Source organism: Chelonoidis abingdonii, chromosome 18 (assembly GCF_003597395.2).
Source record: "Chelonoidis abingdonii isolate Lonesome George chromosome 18, CheloAbing_2.0, whole genome shotgun sequence".
Classification (NCBI taxonomy): Eukaryota; Metazoa; Chordata; order Testudines; family Testudinidae; genus Chelonoidis; species Chelonoidis abingdonii.
Window position 1 is genome coordinate 16,730,881 of NC_133786.1, and position 19,235 is coordinate 16,750,115.

At 42.9% G+C, this 19,235-nt stretch overlaps 2 protein-coding genes across 2 annotated transcripts; one reads left to right on the plus strand and one right to left on the minus strand.

Moving 5' to 3' along the window:
- Positions 1–1,311: 1,311 nt before the first annotated feature.
- Positions 1,312–19,028, minus strand: LOC116834188 (NXPE family member 1). The gene is given in 6 exon segments (XM_075073448.1): positions 1,312–1,465; positions 15,059–15,098; positions 15,101–15,155; positions 15,736–15,851; positions 15,854–16,140; positions 18,949–19,028. Coding segments are annotated over 6 exon segments (666 nt in total). The 3' UTR covers positions 1,312–1,377.
- On the plus strand, positions 2,079–9,334 carry REXO2 (RNA exonuclease 2). Its single transcript, XM_032796114.2, has 7 exons — positions 2,079–2,235; positions 2,963–3,046; positions 3,952–4,029; positions 5,081–5,192; positions 6,009–6,117; positions 6,492–6,545; positions 8,924–9,334. Exons 1-7 carry the CDS (start codon positions 2,110–2,112, stop codon positions 9,051–9,053), a joined length of 693 nt encoding a protein of 230 aa, XP_032652005.1. The 5' UTR covers positions 2,079–2,109; the 3' UTR covers positions 9,054–9,334.
- Positions 19,029–19,235: the final 207 nt, after the last annotated feature.

Here is a 19,235-nt window from a genome sequence, read left to right on the forward strand (position 1 = left end):
TATTTGCAATTAAGCACCAAATTACCAGCCATTGTTGGCATATCGGTGAATTCATTTGTAAATTAAGGGTCATATTACTGCTGTCAAAAAAAATAAAAAAATCCTGTGCCCATTACTACAGTGCCATGCTGTGTTATTGCTTTGATGCAATGAGACAGCCCTAACCACGAGGGTGCAGGGGGGAGCTCTCTTTATTTAAAATAAAGCTTGCTTTTTCCATGGTGATATTTTACCTGATGGGAAATGCAAGCAGCACTATGTTTTTTAAAATTGAACACCCTAACATGTGGCTCATACTTCACTCTGTCGCCTATGCTACAACCACAATGCAGTAGTTTCTGCTTCCTAACTGGCTACTTTAGGGCCTCAAGAACATTTCTGTGTGCTTCATGTGAGCAAGCAAATTTGGACTTGCACATGAAATTAAAAATGGTTGGGGAGGGTTCAATGCTTTGACAATGGGGCACAGACCCTTTCTCCTCTTGATTCTTCATTTGCGTGCAGGTCAGGTTGGGAATGGCTTTCCCACCAGCTGTCACTGTCTAATGGCTGTTCCATAACCCCTACATGAAATGACTTGGTGGGTTTTGGTCCACTTTCTAGTGGACAAGTATTAGCATAATAAAAAAAATCCTCATTTGGCATTCTTGCTGGCAGCATCAGGAGAGTCTGAAGTCCCCCCTTCTGGAGGTTGTTCCTACATGAAGGCTGATGCACATTTGCTGGGGGTAGTGCTTATACTATACCTGTCCTAGAGGCAGGAGAGTTCATTATCCAATTTCCAGCTTCAGCCAATTTGGCACTTTTCAGCAGCATAAAATACAAATCTGAGAGTGAATGATTATTTTCTAGAGCAAATGGAAAGGAAATATGGGTCTGGGGATTAAGGGGCAAGTGTGATCACTTTGTTTCCTCCCACCTTTTGTCTGTCTTCCCTGTTTTGACTGTGACATCTTTGGGGCAGGAATCTTCTGTGTTTGCACAGTGCCTGGTGCAGTGGTGTCCAGGTACTATAATTAAGGCTGCAATTTAGTCATGGAGGTCACAGATTCTGTGCCTTCCAAAGACCTCTGCGACTTCAGCCAGCGCCAGCTGGGAGCAGCAGGGTCCTTTGCTGTCTGCGGAGGCAGGGAGCTGCAGGGTACCCCGCTGCCCCAGGTGGTGGGAGCCCCCTGCACAGGCAGCAGGCGGACCCCACCCCCTGCTGCTCCTGGATGCCTTGAGCGGCAGGGAGAATCGTAGGAGCTCCTGGCTGCTGTGAGTGGCAAGTGGGATTCCCCACTTCTCAGAGCCACCAGCAGAAGGGGACCCTGGAGCTCCCAACCTGTCTACAGCTGCCCAGGTGCCTCATTTTGTCATGGATATTTGTAGTAAAAGTCAGAGACAGGGCTTGGGCTTCCGTGAATTTTTCATTATTGCCCATGTCCTGTCCGTGACTTGGACTAAACATATATGTGACAAAAATCTTAGCCTGAACTATAATTCAAGTAAGAGACAACTATTCAGGTTTCTGATTGTCCCATTTACTTCACAGTGGCTCAGTCATGAATTATTTTGTTATTTAATGTGTGTTTTATGGGAGCCCAGACTATTGATGATGCGGCTGTGGTCGATGTGCAATATTAGAGGTCCCTGCCTTGAGGAAGTAAATGCAATTTACTTCTTTTAAATTATTTGTATTATCCTAGTACCTAGGAGCTCCAGTCATGGACTAGAACCTGCAAACTAAACAGACCTCAGTGTAAAATACTCCCTGTATTATCCTAGTACCTAGGAGCTCCAGTCATGGACTAGAACCTGCAAACTAAACAGACCTCAGTGTAAAATACTCCCTGTAGAGAGGTGCTTGGAGCAGAATAAAAACTAAGCATCTGCTGCTGAGAGTAACCAGCAGTACGTACGTGGACATATGGGACGTGTGGAGACTACAATCCCCAGCATGCACTGCTGTTCGGGAGGGGAGGTGAATATTGCGTCCTGTGATACCCTGGGGTGACTACATTTCCCAGCAGGCCTCGGGGCAGAGCCAGTCACAGGACTGGGTGGCGAGATGGCGCATGGGCGTCTGGGAATTGTAGTCCCCAGGTTGACACTTTGCGGCCTGTCGCGATGCGTGCTTGGTTGCTGGGCTCAGCCGGGCGCCGGCTGCTTGCGGCACTGAGAGCCGGGGTCCCGGACGGAGCGGCCATGGCGTGGGGCAGCATGGGACAGAGGATGGTCTGGGTGGATCTGGAGGTGAGGGGGCGCCTCGGGGCAGGGGCACCCCCCGCTGGGCGGGGTGGGGGACGCAGGTGGGATGTTTCCCTGGGGATGTACCTGGCTGAGGGGGGCAGGATTGGGGGAGGGGTCCCCCATGTCAGGCAGGTGCCCAGGGGGTCGCAGTTGGAGGGAGGGTGCAAGGGAAAGCCAGGCTGGGTGTCAGGAGGAGATCCCTGCCCCTGGGCACTGCCTAGGGGTGGCATTGCCTGGGGTGTTTAAGACTTGGCTGGGCAAAGCTTAGGGAGACACACCTCAAAGACCAAGCCTGGGTCTGGGTCGGCTCCCTGCACTAACAGAACCTTTCCCTCTCTTTGATCCTCCCAGGCTGTAGGTTGGTCTGCACTTTGCTGCTTCAGATGGCAGGGAAGCATCCCGTTCAGATTCAGGCCTGGGGGGTTCCAGCTCTCGAGGTCTCTTTTCTAGTTATGGCTGAGCGGTTCTGCTCTACATTCACTCTCCAAGTATTTGCAGAGCCCACTGAGAAGCTTTGGAAAATTTCCTTTCCTTTCTTAGTTTGGCAAACACTGATTATTTCCCTTCTACTTGTGATTGGAATCAGTGCAAAGCATTTGTGAAAAAACCCAAACATTACAGCAGTGTTAGCCCAACTCTGGGATTAAAATGTTGTTAAAACACACATTCCCTGCAAAGTATAAAGCATAGCTCTTCTCTTTTCTTACAATTGTTGCTTCTGCCTTTGCAGATGACTGGACTGGACATAGAGAAGGACCAGATCATTGAGATGGCTTGTCTCATAACTGATTCTGATTTAAACATTTTGGCTGAGGTAGGTTAGAGTTTGGTGTCAGTGTGTACTGGCCTACGTCTGATTACTAGGTCCTGGTACTGTTACTTTGTTATAATTGAAGGTTCATCTGCCCATTAAGTTAGAGTGGAATATTATCATCTTTGATGTTTTGTGAACCATCTGGCTAACAAGCAGCCAGCATGGTATGTGCCCTTTCATAAGTTCAGTTTCCAGATGAGTACAGCCTGTGGAATGGAATACGAGTCAAACAGCAATTTATAGTACACACTTTTGAGGTCTGTTAGGATTGTGGCTGTGTGTAAAATGTTAGTGGCAGATATCCTGCATTCTTGAACAACCTTGACGACAGTGTAGCATGTCACTTTTTAGTACTGTAAGGTTTGCCAGCTGCTGACTCTAAAATGCCTGTTTTTAAGATGTGATCGTAACCTGGAAGATGTCCCTGTAAAATTGGCAGTATCTTACTGAACAGACCTGCTTCCTCTTTACACATTATGAGTCATATATTCTTGCTTTAGTGACAAGAATAAGGTTTCCTTACTACTTAGAGCTGCAAAATACACACAGTGCTGGGAGAGGCAACTGGATTCAGTTCTGACTCATGGATCATCGCTTGTCAAATAAGTTCCAATTACAGTAAGAAAGAACGCTGCTATGCCTTTTTATTTGCAGACTAAGAAAACTTGATCTTAGAAGCCATTGAGAGACGAATTGGAACCACAGGCTAGTATCCATACAGAATCACTCGATAGTTTATACCAGGTCAGGGAGGCATTTCCCACCACATGGGTTTTGTGATTGCTGTGCAGAGCAAGATTAGCAGCTTTCTTGTAATTTCCTTAAAGCTAGAGTTGTCAGCAGGAGGTAGACAGATGCCTCTGATAAGTTTTAGGATTTGATTACTATTTTTTTCTCATTACCAGGGTCCCAACCTGATTATAAACCAGCCAGATGAGTTGCTGGATGGCATGTCAGAATGGTGTAAAGAGCATCATGGGAAGGTAAAGGTTCTAGAGTAATAGTACTAGAATCCCTGTGTCCTTGTAACTAGTAGCAATTTTATAATTCTTCATCTCCCAATTGTCTTAGGTGCTGAGCACTTTATAGCCCTTCAGTTCCTGTCCTGAAGAGCTTATATTCTAAATGTAGATGACAAAAGGTGGGAGAAAGGAAATATCCCCATTTTACAGATGAGGTGCTATATGAGGCAGAGAGAGGTTGTGATTTCCCAGGATCTCACAAGAAGTCCATATCAGAACTGAAAATTGAGTCCAGATCTTCTGAGATCCAGTCCAGTGCCTTAACCACAAGACTACCTGAAACAGACTATCTAAAGGTTTCAGAGTAGCAGCTGTGTTAGTCTGTATCCGCAAAAAGAATAGGAGTACTTGTGGCTCCTTAGAGATTAACAAATTTATTTGAGCATAAGCTTTCGTGGGCTACAGCCCACTTCTTCGGATGCATCGAAGCCCACGAAAGCTTATGCTCAAATAAATTGGTTAGTCTCTAAGGTGCCACAAGTACTCCTGTTCTTTTTGAGACTATCCAAAGGGCCTTAACAACCTTGACTTGCAGCAACAGGCCTTGAAAATTTTACTAGACATCTTCTAGCTAGAGAAGTAAACCTACCAATAATGGCTGATGTGAAAGATAGTGAGGCCACCAGTGGCTGCTGCTTGGGAAAGCTCTGCGCAGCAGTGTGAAACTGACTTGATTCTTGCTAGTTCTACTGATGCTCACAGGGTTGTGGATTTAAGCAGCTATACTGACCAGCATCTTGTCTGGTTCACAATGCTATCATCTGTCCCTTAGCTAGGATTGAAGTGGATAAACACTAGTGCATTTGGTAAAATGATAAGACCTTCCACAAGGTTAAATTTAAGAGTTAAGTTGTCATCTTTTTTAATGCTTCTGGGCATTAAATGTGCTGTTAGTTGGTTACTGTTTCAGTTATTGATTTCTAGGTAACACTTGACTGCTACTTAAATATGCTACAAGTATTTTTAAATAATGGTAAATATTTGATGGGTGATGGATGCCTCTTTCTTGCAGTCTGGCCTTACCAAGGCAGTGAAAGAAAGTACAATTTCATTGCAGCAAGCAGAGTATGAATTTCTGTCCTTTGTACGACAGCAAACACCCCCCGGCCTCTGTCCTCTTGCAGGTAAAATGTGTACTTATATTTTTAATACTAATAAAATCAATCCTCCTTTCGTTCCCAGTGGAGCTTTGAAAAGCCTGTTAATGCACAATGCAGGAGTGATTTAGTCTCCTACTTGGAGATCTGCATGCAATCAAATTTCATTAAGCAGGGAAAGTTTAGCATTAGGTATCATCCATTCTATAAATTGCCTGAAGCAAATATTAGGTATGGGTTTCTGAAAATCCCCATAAATCTGCAGGAAACTTAAATTCCTGTTACTAGTAATATTTCATTATACATTTATGTCATTACTGGTGTGACTTAGTGTTGTTAGCCTTTTGTGAATGCAAAAGAAAAATAGGGAACTAACTGCAGATACAAATCCAATCAACCTCTAAGTGCTGCTATTCTGAACGTCCTGTTACTTGATGGTGACTCAGAACACTGACTCAGAGTGGTCAAAAGGATGACCTGAGGAAAATATATTAAACAAACAGTAAAGCTTATTTACCCTTAGTGGAAAACCTGGTTGTTTGTGTAATATTTACTTTTATTGAAATAATTAGGTTTGTGACACAGAAATTGTAGAGGAAGTAATTGAAGAATTTAATGCAGAGAGATTATATATTTAAACCATACAGAAGTGATCTCAGAATGGAAATCAGACAGCAGCCTTTAAAATCATATTTATTGGAACATGAAACCTATGACCTAACTGAAAACATTTAGAAGTCATATGTGATTTCTTCAGTCTGCATAGCTTACCTCTAGTTCAGATATAATTCACTGTAGCTTTGTAAAGTCTTTGAAAGAAGTATCTGTTTTGTCTTTTTCTAGGAAACTCTGTTCATGCAGATAAGAAGTTTCTTGACAAATATATGCCTCAGTTCATGAGGCACCTTCATTACAGGATAATTGATGTGAGCACTGTCAAAGAACTTTGCAGGTAAATACCATACAAAGTTAGTGTAAAAAGATCTAAGGAGCTCTAGTTATATTTAACTAATTTTCTTCTAAAACGAGAGAGGAGGACAGCAGGGAAAGAGCCGTGTGCAGCCATTTAGTTCTTTCGGATATTCCACTTGGATCAATCAGAAAAAGGACAAGGACCTACTTATTGAACTGCATGCAGAGTGGGGAGGTGTTTAGCTCTCACATGGATTATATTATTTTGATGCTTATAACAGTAACTTTTCTGAATGACAGTGAAATTCAAATTTTTGCACTGAAGAGACATTTCCTATTGTAGCAATCCCAAAGAGACCTCTGAGTATGTATTTAAGATGTATGGATTTAAAACTCAATTTCTTCCATATACAGGCGCTGGTATCCAGAAGAATTTGAGTTTGCACCAAAGAAGGTGGCTTCTCACAGGTAAGACTTCCACTGTTGCCTTTAATGTAGTACATTTGTCATATCTTTAAGCTACAGTACTCTTTTCTACTAGAATATGGAGCATACCAATTTCTCTGAAAACCTGACATATTAGTTCTATTGCCAATGGCACTGGAAGTCTGTGTAATTGTTCCTTGCCATATCCCTCTCTCTAATGTCTGATTACGGCAAAAAAAAGTTACTCTGTAAAAATACAGAAAAGGAAAGTAATTTATTATCCATTAATGAATGACTCACTCTGTTTACTAAGCCAAGATACTTGTCCTGACAAATACATGTTCACAACACTTACATACCACAGTGCTAAGCATCTGAGAAAAAAACTAAGATAGAATATTAATAAGTTTTGTATTGAAGCAAAGCTGTTACCAGAGGACCAGTAGTGAAAGCAGAGGACTGGAGATTGGGTTTGTGATGTATTGATGCCTGTTTACCTATCTGTGAAGTGGGTTAACCTTGATTTACCACCTGACTGTGTTCGGAGGCATAGTTAACATTGATAACTTGCTTTCAGATCCTCGGATGAAAGGTGCCGTGTAGTAGAAAGTATTAACACTTTCTCTTAGATTGTAAGCTTTCCAGGCCCAGCACCATGAATCTGATCCAAAGTCCTGTGGAGTCTATGTGAGTTTGCCATTGACCTCAACAGGAGCAGGATTGCTCCCCGTGTTTTTCCGAATACTGTGCCTAGCACAGCGAGGCCTCAGTTCTGACTTAAGCCTCTGTGTACTATTGTAATATAAACATTTCCTTTGTTTGTTTATTTCATAAATAAAGATCTGGAAAACAGAACTTGTCTGGCAGATTGTTGCTGCTGCTATACAAAGTGCAGCAATAAAGCTCTATTGGCTCAACAGGCGTGATGGCAGTTTTAACTCATTCCCATTGGGAAATGAAGCCACTATGACTTAGCATAAATAGAAAGCCAACAGGAACAGTACTGAGATGCCTTCCCTCTGGGCGCATAACTACATTGACAGATGGTCCCTTTTCCGTAAAATGAGCATAAGTTATTTTTACTGCTTAATTTTACTGCCTCTTGAAACCTCTCCTGTTTTAGGATAAGGCACAGTTCTTTCATGCAGGGATGGAGAATAGTTGTTGCTAATTGCATGGGAATCTTCGGAAAAAGGAGTAACTGAACCTTCAAGTACCTCTTTTCCTAGAGCTCTCTGATGCTTGGGCTCTGTAAGATGGGCACATGAAGGCCCAGGGTTCAAAGGGAGTAGCCTGCATCATAGCCAGGCCTTTGCTTTCTAAAGCCTGGCGTATTGCAGAAGGTGATTACCGGTAGGATGGAATGGCTGGGAAAGATTGGTGTTTAAAACTGTTGTGCATTAAAATACAAAGATGGCTAGGGAGGTTATAGGTACATTTTGGTTACTGATGTTGCTTGCTGGATGCTGGCATGTTTTTGGCACAGTTTCAGGAAGCATTTGTTGGAATGAAACATCATCATTAAGTAAAGATTGGCTGATGGTGCCCTGATTTTAGGAAGCACTATCTTCTGGAATCTGGTATTTAGCAATGGTTTTACTTAGATTTTAGTGTGACCGGAATCTAGGTCTTGATTTGATTTTTTTGTTTGTTGGTTTTTACTCAATATTGTTCTTGACCACTGTCCTTTTCTAATAATTATTATGGTACGTTAGAGGCCCTATCTGAAGTCATGGTCCATTTGTGGTAGGCACTGTACAAATACATAGTGAAAGCGTCTCTGCCTCAAAGAGTTACCTAGACCAGACAAAGGGTGGGAGGAGAAACAGAGAAGTAAAGCAATTTGCTCAGGGTCTCACAGCAGCTAATTGGCCAAACCAGGAATAGAATCCGGGTCTCTCGAGTCCTTGTCCATTGTTAGGCATCTCAGACTAATACCAATACTTGTTTTAATAGCTGAAGTCATGCAGTGATTTAAAAGTGGGTAAACTAACCTTTTTGATTTTCAGGCCAGGTAGTGTTAAATTCCATATTCATCAACCTTAACATGTTCAGCTCAGTTTACCTGCCTTTACCCTCAACTACACTAGAATCATAGGATTGGAAGGGACCTCTGGAGGTCATCTAGTCCAGTCCTCTGAAGTCATGGAATCTATTGGCTTGCTAGAGCTTGTGCCTTGCATAATAGCACAAACCAATAAGTAATGTGTTACTTCCTTGCATGCCTGTCCTGGTGAACTTCTGTTTCCTGTATTACTCAGTCTAGAGAAGATGGTTTTATTACTGACAGATTTGTGCACGATATTTCTCAGTGGTCTACTTTTTTTTCCCTACACAGTTTGGAATTTGCAAAATGCATCAGAATCCAAATTTAGCCTGAGTGTGTGTGCATTTTGAAACCTTCCTTAATTCTCTTGCAGAGCACTCGATGACATCAGGGAAAGCGTCAAAGAACTTCAGTTCTACAGAAATAGCATCTTCAAGAGGAAAACAGATGAAAAGAAAAGAAAAATAATAGAAAATGGAGAAAGTGATAAAACTGTGAGCTGATCTTCCATCTCACAATGCCACCCTATAGTGTCCACTGGATGTATCTCCTGTTGTTTTTCTGTTCACCAGTGTTTAAGGAAGAGGCTTCTTTCAGTTTCCTTGTTTTTTAATCATTAGGAAAGCAGCGGTAATTCAGACTTCTGTCTGTTTTAACATGTTTGAGCTGTGAATTTGCCATTTAAAGTCTCAGCAGCTCCTTTGTTTTGCTCTTTGATTCATCTCTTCATTTACTTCTAGATGCACTCTTTTGTTACAAAATAAAACCAGTTCTGCTGAAAGATTTTTTTTTTACACCTTGTCTTTTCTTTTGCAGCAGCCTTGGTTATAAGACTTTGTGTATAATGTTCATCTAAAAGGTGAACAGCCTCCTTCAGTTTTTCAAAATAAAATGTTATGGGAAATATATTGCATCTACAGTAGCCATATATGTGTGTGCGTAACAAGAATTCCTCTGTAAAATACACAGTGCCATTTGAAGACAGACTGAACATGTGCATCACTTAATGTAGCCTGGTGAGCGGTGGCCTTCTATGCTTGTGGTGTCAAAGGTATGATCAGCTTATCTCTCGACAGCTAATTCAAGTAACAAGCTCTTTTTAGTCCATGGTGGACATTTATCCACTTAACAAAACTCTCACGCAGGCAGCAGTCTGGGCTCAAAGGATGCTAGGGAGGAACTGCACAGAAAGCTGATTTGTGATCAAACAGATGAAATTTCAATATAAAAAATATAAAGGCTGCAGGCCAGGAATGAAGTGCTTTGGCATGATAAGCAGGTCAGCCTGTAATACTCATTTTAAGAGAATTTATGGTTAGAACATGTCCAGTTTTCACAGGTTGTTCCTGTGGCTAGGAAAGATCTAAATGAGTCCATGGACTTCACTGCTCTTCGGATCAGGCCCTGAAAGAGGATGCTGCTGCCATTTAACTTGTCGACCTGACCACAAGTCCATGCTAACCCATAAATAAGCTAAGGTGTTATTTAACAGATGTATGTTAAACATTCATTTGATTCCTAACAACATGATCGTGTGTGAGAACACTGGTTGTAGCAGTCGATAGTCATAGCCCAGGAATCAGGAACACCAAATGTTTAGATACTGAAAAACATCCTTCATTTCCAGGTATTGGACATAGCCAGAGTCCCCAAATTGCTCTGGAGCTGTGTGCATCTCGCTGGCACTTTCTGCTTTGATGATTAGTTTTAGGCTTCCAAAGAAGAGGTTAGGGCTTTGTGAACTTGAAACACTGAAAGTATAGAAGGGGAAGGATCTCAAGTATTGGCCCAGAACTATGACAGTCCCCTGCCAGCTTGTCAATTTCATGAGCAACATATTTGTTTTTTTAACTGTTTACTCATGGGCTCTGAGTGTGGGATGTCAATGTTGTTTTCCATTGCAATTGACTGTTTCAAGCCATATCCACCCCAAGCAAAGTCCAAAGCTTCCCAGTCCATGGAGACCAAAATATTTAAGTGCTAATGGAGAAGAAGAAACAGACTATCTTTAAATTATTAAAAGAAAATAAATAACTGCAGCTTTCACTCCGTGCATGAATGTACCAAATTAGAGTCTCTGTACTCTGTTCTTTCTAGATTTGGTGGTTTTGTTTCATGGTTTGGTGCAAACTCTTCTTTCTGTTTCAATTTGAAAATTCTTACTTTGCCTCCAAATTTTGCTTTGAGTTCCATATCTGTATTTATTTGTATTATGGTAGCTCCCAATCAAGATCAAGCCCTGCTATGCTAAACTCATGCTCAATAAATGAAACTTACTTGAAACCACAAGGTCGGACTCCAGTTGACATATGCCTTGTTCATTCTCGGTTTACTCAAGGTGAGCCACTTTTAACAACATTTTGAGTGGGCCTGGTCTGATTTCAAGTTTCTCTTGAAATTCCTAAGCAGATGCGTTTGTCATGCTTTTGAATTCTCTATCGAACAAATCACATACCTTTACTGATACATAAATGTACATTAAGTATGGTAAAATTGGTCACTTAAAATTAGTAATGGAAAGTAAAATAAATATTCCCTAGCCAAGTGTTTTGCTATTCAAAGGAAATGTAAACAGGGTAAAAGAAAAGCCACCGCTTATCAGAAAGCAGAAGCCTAACAAATTCAATGCTATTAGACAAGGAAAAAAGCCACTGCTATATCTTTGATTCTAAGAAAACGGAGCGTGATATCATTTAACCTAATAATCATTTAACCTAGTGTTTGCTGTTTTTGTGAAATACTTGATCCACTGATACTGTGGAATCTCCCATAAGGTAAGTAAGTAAGTCAATTTTTCTCTTCAAACAAGTATTAATTTGAGCCCTAGTTGTGAAGTTTAGACATGTTGCAGAAAGCAGGCTTCCACCTGTTTTGCCTGATAAAGCCAGTGGGGAAAGGGGATCTCCTTCTAATCTGGCATTTTTCATGTGATATCTTGCTGAGTGACATATGTCAGCAGATCGTGTCTATGGTTGAAAATAGGCATTAATAAGAGAATTTTATTGGCAGTACAATCCCTAGCACCTTCTCTTATCTACATGGAAGTCTTACAAATGAGAGAACCCCATGAAGTTGTAGATATTAGCCACCGGAGGGAGACCCATACAATGTGTGACTGTAACAAAAGAACATTAGTAAAAACAGTTGATTCAAGCATTTATGTAAAGGTTACAGCATGTACATTCACTTAGATCACACTATAACTCAGCATTTGTGCCAAGGTTCATGAGATGGAACCGTCAGAGCAGGGGAATGGAAGTCAGGACGCCCAGATCCTAGTTGCAGTTACTGATTTCTTGATAAGTTACTTTCGGACAACACTTTTGAACTTGAATGGCTAAAATGAGGCAACCTTCCTGCAGAAAATGTGGCTTGGTTTCAAGAGCTGCTGAGCACACATAGGGACTGGAATCAGAGCCCCTGAAAAATCAAACCACTTATTTAGGTAACTAACTTGAGGCACTTAAAAGTTTGCAAATATTGGCCTTAACCTCTTTGTCAATCTGTTGGCACATTTGCAAAATGAGTATTAACCCATCACACAAGGCTTAATGTTTGTAAAGAGCTCTTGAGACATATAAAGTTACTGATCAGTGGTTATTCTACTGCTTGTGTCAAATACAGAGGTGGGGGCATTTCACTGGTGAGCAGGATTCTTAGAAAAATAGAAGTTAAAGACAGACAAGATCTCGCTCTTTGTAGGAATTTGTAACTTGCTCATTTCCAGATTATCCAGGCACAGTCTGACCTGGTAGGACATGCAGGCTAGCTAGATTGCTGGTCACGTGCAGAATAGGAAGCTGAGAGTGTCTTACTGTATTCCTTTATCTACATGCATGGTTTCCACTTGCACACTTAGATTTCCCACCCCCTTCTTCAATTCCATTTATTGCATGTGATTTTGCCATTACTCCTGGCATATGCAAATGGATGGCTTAGGCCCCCAACCTCCAAAAATGTATGCACATGTTTAACAGACTTCAAAGGGATTATTTATTGCCTAAAGGTTTTTTGTTTTAAGGATCAAGCCCTTAGAAAGCAGTAGGTTCATTATTCTACAAAAATAAAATAATTAAAAAAACCCTATATGTGCACCATATGGTCATATTTATTTGATAATTTAAGCACTGGTTAATCTGAGTATTTGTTTAATTTACTCAAACCCTCAGGAATCAAATAACTTGTTTTCAAAATAACATATCGTCCCCCTTTAATATGATTGTGGGGGGGGGTTAGTATGGTCATTGGCTCTGGGAAGTTGCTATGCACTTAGTAAGGAAAGACTAAACTGTGAAAAGAAGAAAAACTCTTCCAGGAAAACTGCCGTAATGTTAATCGATGACTATGACTAAAAGTTGTCTTATGCAGACTGGGCTAGTGGCATTGTAAGCCCTAGCATGTGTTATGATCTGTCTCTGGGAGGTCTGTTGTTAACAAGATAAGCCACTTAGTGAGTAAAAGGGATGGTCACACCTAAACTCTGAAGGAATTGCACCATCAAATTATTTGTATTAACTCTTAGTACTCATATCAATCAGCCCCACGGAGACATCCAACTGACCCATGCACCCTTTTTGCAGGTTTGGCTCAAGATTCAGCAGACTGCCTTATGGCAAGTAGACTGGCTGTTTGAATCAAGATGGGACATTGTATGCAGGGACTTGGAGCCTCTACCAGCCATGCCTCCGTATTAGGGTCACCAGATAGCCTGGTTTTTATTGGGACAGTGCCGATATTTGGGGCTTCATCTTATATAGGTGCCTATTACCACCCACCGCCTGTCCCAGTTTTTCATACTTGCTATCTGGTCACCCTGCTCAGTATAGAAGATGAGTCAACTTGCAGCCATCTCCATTTCATACAGAACAAGTCTTTAGGCTCTTAGCACAACAGTGCGGCTGTTGATTGGCAGAGTTTTGCATGACGCCTGTTCTACCACATGGTTAATCTGAAGGATGGTCATGTTCCACCTTGATTCCCCTGACAGTACTCTGGCACTGCAATATACACCCCCAAATATGCACTGACAGTGTAAGCCGACAGCTCACTCATCAGTTTATTGCATTTGCTGTACAGTGTTTAGAGTTGTTCCTGTAACACAAGCCATGGAAGCAAAGCTGCACGTTACCACATGACATCAGTTTGTTTGGAGTGCCGCATTCCTGGCCCATTAGGGAATTGTTTCTCTTCCTTTCCAAATCCATTAAACAATAAAAGTGAAATAAGGACAAGTGTTAAGGGCTGAAAAGCATGCTGCAACTTGAACTTCTTGTCCAGAGCTTTGTTAGTCAATTTGGCAGCATAAACAGCACTAAACTAAAGACCAAACAGATTCTGTTAGTGGCATACCACTAGCTGCTAATATTTGAGACCACTCAGAGGAAGCGGGCGGGAAGGGTGTCCAGCCATTAGTCCAGGGCTGCCCAGAGGATGCAAGGGGCCTGAGGTCTTCCCCGCCACTGAATTGCCACCACAGACCCAGCACTTTGGTGGTGGGCCCTGGGGCGGAAGGACCCACCGCTGCAGGTCTTCGGGGCATTTCAGCGGTGGGTCCCGGAGTGGAAGGATCCCCCGCTGCCGAATTACCGCCGAAGACCCGGAGTGGAAGAAGCTCTGGGGGCCCGAGCCCCGCAAGAGTTTTCCGGGGCCCCTGGAGCAAGTGAAGGACCCTGCTCCAGGGCCCCCGAAAAACTCTCGTGGGGGCCCCTGCGGGGCCCAGAGCAAATTGCCCCACTTGCCACGCCCCCCCGGGCAGCCCAGTGTTAGTCTGGGATACAGGAGACCCACTTTCAAATTCACCACAGACATTCCGTGCAACCTTGGCCAAATCATTTAGTCTCTGTTCCCCATCTGTAAACAAGGACACTAGCACTTCCTTTTCCTGTCAGGTGTGGTGAGGATAAATATGGTACATATGTTTAGAATGGCAATATTTCAGGTTTTCAGCGGAACAGAGGGGAATTAACCTACTTTGTTCTGGGTTGGATCTACTGTGGCTCTTTATTCACTGCCATAGAAAGGCTGTGAGGATGCTTGCTTATACATTTTTTCACCGATCTCCTCTGTTTCAAAGACTACCACTAAAGCTAGAAAGAGAAGATAATAACCACTAATTCTTCCAGCCAGTCTGAATCTTAGAACTGGTGAAGACATTGGCTTAACAGAAGCTGGGGGGGAAAAGCTCCAGTGTATTACAGTGATATCTTTAATCTGATTCTTTTTGTAATGAGTAAATTGTGTCATTGCTAATCATTATCAAATCTTTGAAATTGTGATGATTTTTAATTTTTTTGTTTTTGTTTTTTTACACAAACTTCAAACTTTTCCTTATTTTTTGATTAACTTTCAAAGTATCAACTTTTTGGGGGGGGATTATTTTTGGGGGGCTGAAGGAGTTTGGTGAAATTTCCCTTTATCCTCCCAACCAGTTCGAATCAAGTGCTCGGTTCTCTAGTTATGCCTCTTTTTCTTTTTAGATAAATATCAGATACCACACGTACATTAGCACACATTGATTTGGTTCCCAACCACATGATCTGGTGGGTGAAATTTGTGGCATATGCTGTAGTCATAGACCAGGCATCAATGATACCCATCTTAAGACCCTGAAAAACAGGGCTAGTGCAAACTAGGCGGCAAACGAGGCGGCCACCTAGGGCACCTAGTGGTTGAGGGCGCCTAAAAGCCTGCTCAGGTGAGGAGGTGGAGTGGAGGTGAGCTGGGGCGGGGTGCAGAGAGAGCCGCCTGCAGTAACAGGGGGGGCGCACAGGGGAACCGCTCCCCACTGCAGATCACCTCCACTCTGCCTCTTCTGCTGAGCACACAGCCCCTGCTCTAAGACTCCTCCAGTCGGCGCCACAAGCCTGGGAGGGGAGGAGAATTAGTGATGCCGGCGTGCTCAGCAGAGGAAAACCGGGGCGGGCTCCCTGGGTAGGGTTAGCTGCGGCGGGTGGGGTGGGGGGAGTCTCCCCAGGTGGAGTTAGCTGCTATGCTGGGGGGTGGGGGAGGGAGTCTCCCCGGGTGGGGTTAGCTGCTGTGGAGGGGTAGCTGCTGTGGGGGGGTAGGCTCCCTGGGCAGGGGGGTAGCAGGCCCTCCTGGGTGGGGGGCAGGGTTAGCTGGCTGGTGGGCGGGTGCAAGGTGGAAGTTTCGCCTAGGGCGCAAAACTTCCTTGCACTGGCCCTAGTGAAAAATGTCTTTCATTGCCATATATTGGACATATTCATGAATGTCACTGAATTGCACCATGTCTATGTGCGTCTCCCTGGTATTTTCTGCTTTGATGATTACTTTTGGGTCAGGGATCTAAGCAGAAGGCGTGGGGTGGCTTTGTGAACATCGATCACCCTGCTGATGAAATCATCAATAGGGCAGGAGTTAAAGTGCAGGCCCGGCTTTATGGCCGTGTCTTTCTGTCCCACTAACCTGTTGATTTCATGTGTGGTGATGTCATCTTTTTATGGAAAAGAATGAGAAAGACACACAAAGAGGTGCCCACAAATCTCTCACTGAATCTGAATCTTCCTCTCCTTGTCTACTGCCACATGGGTCTCGAACCATCCATTCCTGTGGTGCCCAAAGACCTTCAGAGAGCTAACAAAGGAGAAATGCGTGGGATTTTAAACCACTGATTTTGTCACCATTTCCCTCATTTTAAAGAATGGATTCAACTATTCACAGTGGGTGAAGTTCACCCCTTGTGCAGAGGGCCAGCTTAAGGCTTGTACACCACTAAACACGAAACTCCCACTGATTCCAAGGGCCCCGAATCTCACTCAAAAGGAGGAATTCACTCTTTCCCTGGAGGGGTTGGCCTCTCTGTGAAGACCTCAAACAGAATTTCCTTGAACCTTGGATGGGTAAAGAGTAGAATTCTGTTATTAATGATTATTAATAATCGTGTTTTATGGCAGTGCCTAAGAGCCAGCAAACACAGAATTGCAGACAGTCCCTGTAAGAGAGGGGTGTGTATGTGTGTGTGTGTGTGAGAGAGAGATCTATCATGCACATGGGTCTGGGGAAGTGTGGCCCCACCTGTGCTCCATTTTACCCCTTCCTTCCCCCGCCCTCCAGTGCGGCCATCTCAGCTTTGGCTGGTTGTGAAGCTGCTCCCACCAGCTGGAGTCTCCAGTTGACACTGTTTCAGACCTGCACTACAGTACTTCCTTATTTTTCCATCTAGCAACACTACAAGAGATCCCCCTTCTGGCTTCCCTTTCCACTTTGAACACTGATTCTCCTAGTCTGTATCTAGAATTTACTACAATTCATCATCCTTAATTTAAGGTAAGCTACAAAGCAACAGAATGGAATAATGTAGCCTCCAAGTACTTCATATAAGGGCAAATAGTTTAAGAAACTCATCAATACCAGTTAGAAAGACCTCCGCAAATTTCAGTGGGTGAAAGGAGAGGTCAAAGAGACCTGAATGCTACTAAAATTCTAGCATGAGCTTTGAAATTAACATCTAGAAAGAATGTACTCATCATACCTTCAAACCCTCCTTAAAACTCTTGTTTGCTGCAATGCCTAAAAACAACTTAACCTCTAGGCTACCGGTGTGCTGAGATCACTGTCCCCCATGTATGACCTGTTTACTTAAGCTTCCCCACCATTCAGCCTCTAGCCACCCACTGTCTCTTAACTTGTAAGCTCTTTAGGGACAGGAACTGCCTTTGTGTGCGTGTTTGCACAGCACCCAGAGTCATAGTTCAGGGCAACTTGGTACAGCAAGAGCATCCACTTTCAGGCTTCCAGCTGTTGCTTCTATTGCATGGAGGCCCACTTCTCTCCCTTTTGATCAGGGTGCATCCAGGCTGAACAGTTCCCTGCCTTCACTGGATTATTCTCAGCAACCGACTCCACTTAAGGAGGCCTACCTCCCTTCCTGTCAGGAGACTAACAGAGCAATCACCCATATTATAAGGTACCACAAAGCACTTCCCATGCAAGCCTATTTTATTCTTAGGTAAAAGCACTACAGAGAGAATACACAAAAACATCAAAGAACACAGTACGCACTTGCTTATAAGTTTTCTAGAGCTCACCCAACTCTAATCTGGGCTCTGGCATGAGCAGTCCTTCTAAGCCCCACTCAAGGGGCTTCCTTGTGGGTTCAAGGTCTTCACAGCTTCAGCGCTGAACAAGCAGCCTCACAGGTTTAGCCTCCCCTTCAGAAGGTTCTGGGGACTTTCAGCTAGGGCTTCCAAGAACAGATAATTAGCATGCAATTGTTTTTCCTCCCCAGGGCATAGCTTAAAAAAGGATGCATTTGAAGTGGGTCATTTGCATTCCCCTCACCCTCCAGACATTTCCTAGGGAATGTACCTTATATGTATTTCCCCAAAAAGTCCTTTGCGGTTCCTAACGTTTACATTAGTCAAGTTACATACAATCCTACAACAGCTCAAACAATTGTATTTTTAACACAATGGACCCAAAGTTATTATACCTGCTTCACTAGGTTTAACTTAATTTAACAAAGTTAATCTTAATTCTGTAACCTTTGTCCTGGACATTGCAGCATATGGCCAGTGTCACTCCTAGAACTCCTGTCACTCCTAAAACACTCTGTGACCAGGGCTCCTAAGTGCTACCTTAACACAAATAATAATTATAACAATCCTCCACTTCTAGATTGGCCTCAGTGAAGCTACACATATTTACACCAGCGGCAGACCTGATCTTTGTGCTAGAACACTGTTGGATTGGGTCAGAAAAGTTATAAAAAGGGTTGTATCTTTTTCAGCACAACTGTGCCACACGTCTCTTATGTTACCGACAAAAACAAGCTTTTACTAGCACTGGCAAGACTTGCACTACCTTTCACATCATCAGAGCTGTCAGCTAAGTTCTAACTGAAGAATCTATCATTGGTGATGAGCAAGGTAGCTTTGCAAATCTCGGGCTCAGCTCACAGAGCTGGTCAGAAAAAAAAAATATTTTCTGACGTGTGAACAGAGTAAATATTATGTGAAAATCACTGAAAGAAAATATATATGGAGCCCCAGCCTGTTATTTTTCAGAGGAAATCAGCACTTTAGAGTGTTGCAACATGCACTATTATAACACCAGGTGCTGATTTGAGACTCCTGGAATTACAAGAACAGGGAAAGATTGTCAATCTTAACTTCCCATGCAGAACAAAAACCTGTCACTTATGTGCTAATGCTGCGTTAGCAGCATATGTTTTACATACTGGACTTTTATGAGATCTAAAAATGGCTTATCACATAGCACTGTCCTCATGCATCTATAACACAACATATAAATGTAATCTGCTAAGTACAGGAAGCAAAAGTGAGATTATTTCTATATGGGTGATATTCTTCATTTTAATGAGACATCTGGGATTTTTCCCCTGCCTGCACAATTCCCATTAACATTCATACAGACACTGACTGGACAGTCAGTGCTGCTACTAGGAAATCTACATCAGACCAGAATTTGGGATCTAAGTAGCTTTGTTCAATATAGACCATGCTAAGTAGCTGTTATGAAGCATTTCATTTCTGAAGGTAGCTGGAATGACTCTTCCGAGTCCCCTAACCAAACATAATCTGTCTGCCACAAGTCATGTCTTTTCAATCTATCAGACAAATATTAAGGTCCAAATCAGCCACCCTTTACAGGCAATACAGCTTCAAAAACTATCTGAAGAGCTGGGAAACAGTGATAAGTCTCTAGCC